Source organism: Glycine soja, chromosome 7 (genome assembly GCF_004193775.1).
Source record: "Glycine soja cultivar W05 chromosome 7, ASM419377v2, whole genome shotgun sequence".
In the NCBI taxonomy this organism is placed as follows: domain Eukaryota; kingdom Viridiplantae; phylum Streptophyta; class Magnoliopsida; order Fabales; family Fabaceae; genus Glycine; species Glycine soja.
The window spans coordinates 37,759,458-37,764,863 of NC_041008.1; the positions used below are offsets into that span (position 1 = coordinate 37,759,458).

Consider the following 5,406-nt stretch of genomic DNA (forward strand, 5'->3'; position numbering starts at 1 on the left):
GTTAGTTCTGTTATCCAGATTCAAACATGTAGCAAACCCTTAATAGGCCTAAACTGGAACATTTCTCTCTCATAAGAAACGCATGGACTAAAAAACCTCTCAAAACACATGATGTGATGAAGGCTTTGTGAGAAGCACTTAAATAGCAGCCAATCACTCGGTTTTCACTCTTCACTTGACATTGAAAGATCTTTCTTCAATACCTTCTTTCTCTCTTGCTAAGACCCACTAGTCCAGAAATGGGACATGTATGTGAAGAAAGGCTACACATGTCTCTAGATGAGTTTTCTTTTAATGCTGAAAATGGTAGCAACAGGGAAAGGATGAGGAGGAAAAACTATGACTATGACACACAAGTGTTCAAATCCAAGAACCTTGAGGTGGAAAGGAGAAGGAGGGAGAAGCTCAGTACCAGGATTTTGCTGCTGCGGTCTTTAGTACCCATCATCACAATGCAACAACCACTTGAACTTCACTTAGTTTCTTATATATTCCTTTATCTAATGATTTAATTATAATTCAATTTATTGGATTAGTTTTTATTCAGTACACTAAATGATTGAATGGAAATTGATTATGGATCCTAATATTATTGATTTTAGATGAACAAAGCAACCATTGTTGAGGATGCCATCACCTACATCGAAACCCAGCAAAACATAGTCCAGAGTCTCAGCTATGAGCTTCATGAAATGGAAGCAACATCAGAGGAAATAAAACCAAAGAAAGAAGAAATTGATGCTGCAGAAGAGATGAACAAATTGGGGATAGTACAGGTTATCTACAATTTTAATTTCTTAACTAAATGAATTAATCTTCTCTATAATTACAACAGTAAATTTTGATGCAGTTACTTTTTGCAGGAAGAGAGGTCTAGGCGACAAAAATTGATGGGAACAAACTGTGGGTCAAGATGATCATTGAGAAGAAGAGGGGAAGGTTCAAGAAATTGATGGAAGCCATGGATAATATTGGCATTGAACTGATAGACACCAATGTTACAACCTTAAAAAAAGCATATCTGGTTACAACCTTCATGCAGGTGACCCTAGGAAAGATAGGAATATGTATAATTATAGAAGGAGAATAGTTTATGCTGTATGATCAATGATGAAACTTCTACTCATGACTATCTTATGTTCTGCTACCCTGAGAAACATTATTTCATGCTAATATATCAATTGCTTTAACTTGATCAAGTTTAAATTCTTTAAGAAGTTGATTCTGTTTTAGTTATTTTTCAGGGCATGGATGGTGAATGGCAAACAAAAAAGTTGTTATGGATATAGTATGGGGCAATTAAAAATAGAAACTTATTTCTTTTTCATTTGTCCATCAAATTAAAATGGATTTTAGATTATTGTATCCTTGGATCAACTTATGATATTTAATAGGTTTAATATACATCAGTCCTGTATCTACCACTAGACTCAAGAACTATATGCTTGCAAAGATAATTTTATTTTCCATAGTAATGGCAAATAAACATGTTATCTTCTAAAACCACTAGGAAACTAGGAACTTGGGGAGAATGAGGGGTGGGGAAGAGCATTGGAGTTTAAAATCTTACAATTTGGGGAACAATTTGCTATTCTTTTTTGTTCTATAAGTTTTCTCTTTGACCGTAATTTTCTTTAAGGTAAAATTAGACACTAATATAAGCATTTTTTTTGGCAGGAATTCAAATCATAGTTTACAAAGTCGTGGAGAATAAGCCTCTTCCACCATATTCAACCCTCTTTTTTTTTTGGTACAATTTGCTATTTCACCAATCGTCCAAACCCTTTCTTAGCTTCATCTAAGTTACCCTCATTCACAAAACCTTCGATCAAAGAAATGATGTTATTAAAAAGTTCAGGTTAGACACCCATGTTCTTCTTTTCCTGAAAAATGCAACAGCTTCGTCCGTTTTCTTCTTCACAACCTGGCATTGTAACTCCTCATATATCAGAGCAACAGTCATCCAACCCCTACCCCCGGGCCCCATCTAGTCCCACAGCATCAAGCAGCCCATAAAACGTGATCAACTCACAGTCTCACACTCTCGTGGTGCAAAATGGAATCAAACTAGCTACAACATTTTTTTTTTGTTACAAAATATAAACATATAATATATATGAATTCTATTGTTTAATTCATATAATATATATGAAGAAAATAGACATAACGTTACTTCATGAAAAATGCTGAACGAAAGAGGACAAAACATTTGCATTTTGGTTTGTTTACTCAATTACACACCAACTACTACCTTATATTTAAATATTTGTATACTTTGCCTAAGAAAATATACATGTATTGGTGAACAAATTATCTATTTGTGTTTAAATAAATGAGTGAATACGATTTTATCATTGTATGATTGTATTCTTTGTAAAAATTGGGGCATTTCTTAAACTCAACACTTTTGAATATAAGTATAAAATTTTGGAACAAAATCTTAATTATTTTAGTCTTAAAAAAACCTTTTTTTATCCCTTATGAATTAATTTTATCAATTTGCTTCAAAAGCATATTTAGCCTTTTATCTAAACTTGAAGGAAATACTACAGTATCTTGAAATTTAAAAAGAAATCTTGATAAAATTAAAGGACTACAAACACATATTCAAAAAGTATTTTCTAGCTATAATTGAATTAGAGTTTTCCTCAAAGTTTTAATGTTGATCCTAATTAACGGACAGAGGTATAATTTCTTCTCTTGTGATCAACTTCATGCAACTAATGGATGACATTATATATTTTGGTTTTGCACATTTCTTCACATAATTCTTTCTATGGAAAACCAGAACAGCAGAACCCAGAAAAGAGAAAAGAAGAAGCCATCCTCAGCCGAGCGAACAGCCTTTCATCTCTGAGCTGTAAATCCAACGCCCTTCCTTCCACCAACCTTAAGCATAAGACCTGCACCCACATCCAATTTCGATATCAAAACTCTACATATTAAACAAAATACAAAAATAAAGAGAAAAATGAATTATGAGAACAGAAACACAGTAATCACTATTTAGTCACTGGTTGGTATCCTGAAAAATAATGTTTGAGATTAAACTTGCAAGCCTATTATCTTCGCATTGCATCTTAAAATCAAAACCTAGAAATGAGGAGAAATTATTATATAGTCTCAAGGGTCTCAGCCAGTCTATGCAATATTTAGTCAAGTTTATTATTAACTTTTTCTCCCCAATTGAAAATTTTCACTAAATATCATTTAAAAATTGACCGAGATCATGAATATATAATGGCCTGAAATCAATCTGATCTCAACCAATCTCCACATAATATATAATCAAGTTTACTAGCTTTTTTCTTACAAATTGAAAATTTTGACTATAATATATCATTTAGAAATTGGCCGAGGTCATTAACATTCGATGGTCTCAAATCCTATAATAATTTCTTTGTGAATGAAATGCTTTAAAGAACTCAGGGCAAATTGCCATGCAACAATTAATGACATCCAATTAGAGGTAGTAGAGAGAAAGGACATGATGTAGTACCAGAATGAGATTTACAAATTGGAGGATCTTCAAACCGAGACAAGGAGAGATGTTTAAAAGCAAGACCAATATCAATAACAATGAGTCCGGAAGAAGGATCGGTCACTAAGATATATTTCACAGGCAACCACAAGAAAAGCTCTTCCCTTGACATCCCTTCCAACACCTTGAGTTGTCCGAAACTAAGGTTAGCCCTCACCACACTGTCGAAGAACACCCTCGTCTCGTACTGAGCCAAACACGGCCGATCCAAGTGCACCTCCAAGCGACCCGTCTGGTCCAAATTGAAAGACTTGACACTCCGAGGGAAGAGCCCTGCTGGCAAGCCATGGCTGTGGAGCACCCTGTGAAGATCAGAAGAGTAAGAATTCTCTTCTTCCACTGCTGCTGCTGACCCTGTGAGAGGAAGAAGAATAAGAAGAAGGAGAAGAATGAGGTGTGAGGGAACAACAGAAGATCTTGGTGTCAGAGACAACATCGTGGTGGGAGAATGTGATGATTGAGGACACTGCTTTTGGGGGTTTTAAGGTTTCATGTTTTTTGAAGTTTGAATTGAACACGCATGTGATGTGACTCATTGCAAATACATGGTTAGGCGCCAGAAAGGACACTCAGTTGAGTTATCAGGACCTGAGTTGGCATCAGGAGCGAGATTACCATAACACCCTTTCCTTGGATGGTGATATAGGGTGTGTTTGGTTTGAGGTTTAGACTTACCTAAACCGAAATACTCTCTCTCATGGAAAGTTACACATGCTTATTTGACAAATCATTTTTTAAGATGAATTGAATGTAATTTTTAGGTTTAATTGTAAAAATAATTCTTTTATTTTTCTCAACTCATTAAGTCGATTCTCCTATTTTTTTAATACATTATCAAAGTTTTTTTTGTTTTTTTAAATTAATTATTTGAATCTTAAGAGCAAAAATTGAGTGTTGCCGATTAATATACGTGTTGACATATGATTGATCATTTAAAAAGTATATACAAATTAATCGTCATCAAATAACTATCTTAGTAACAATTATTCATAAAAAACAATTCACCTCACTTATTTTCAACACCCATAAACTTTTCTCCTAGAACCCGTAAACGAAAACACGTAAGCAATAATATGTGGGTCTGAGAAATGGATGATGTGAATTATTTTTCTTTAGTAATTGTTATTAAGATAACAACTGATGATGATTAATTTGCATATATCTTGTAAATGATCAATAATATATGGATATGTAGCCGTCAATATTTTATATTAATAATCAACGTTAAATTTTTGTTTTGAAGACTCAGACTTGAAAAAAAACTATAATAGTGAATTAAAAAATAAAAAACCCTTAAGTGAGATGAAAAAACATGAGATTATTTTTACAATTAAACCTGATTTTTATCCTAATTGAGGGAAAAAAGTACAAAACTACTTCCGCCTTTGTTTTTTCCCTTGAATGTATAAAACTCAACATAAATTAACTTATATTAAACCTCCTTTTGATTAAATTTAAGTTTTATCGAACTTTACTTTTTGGATCGCAATCCAAACACACGCAATGATATACAGCTACGGAAATAATACCGGGAAGCACATAGATTTGAAAATCCGAAGAAGGAATGAAAAGAATAAAATAGAATTGGTTGGGTGATGATGATGGATGTTAATACTATATAAATTAGAAATTAAGAATAGACAGCGTTCTGGTAACTCTACTGATTTCTAATCATAAACATAACTGAGACACTTGAATATGCCTTGGCCTTGATCCGCGCCTGCGGGACCCAAATAGACAACTTTTTTTAAAAAAATAAAAGTTACACTTCGGCTCTTAGAGAGTTGTCACTATTATATTATTGTTCTTTCTTACGTTCAGATATATATAATTTTAGTTTATTTTCCAAAACAAAACAATTTTTT

General features: G+C 33.2%; 1 protein-coding gene across 1 annotated transcript; it reads right to left on the reverse strand.

The window, feature by feature from the left end:
* Positions 1-2,604: 2,604 nt before the first annotated feature.
* On the reverse strand, positions 2,605-4,065 carry LOC114419465. Its single transcript, XM_028385137.1, has 2 exons — positions 3,500-4,065; positions 2,605-2,903 (listed from the first exon to the last, which is right to left on the reverse strand). Exons 1-2 carry the CDS (start codon positions 3,975-3,977, stop codon positions 2,848-2,850), a joined length of 534 nt encoding a protein of 177 aa, XP_028240938.1. The 5' UTR covers positions 3,978-4,065; the 3' UTR covers positions 2,605-2,847.
* Between the last annotated feature and the right edge of the window lie 1,341 nt (positions 4,066-5,406).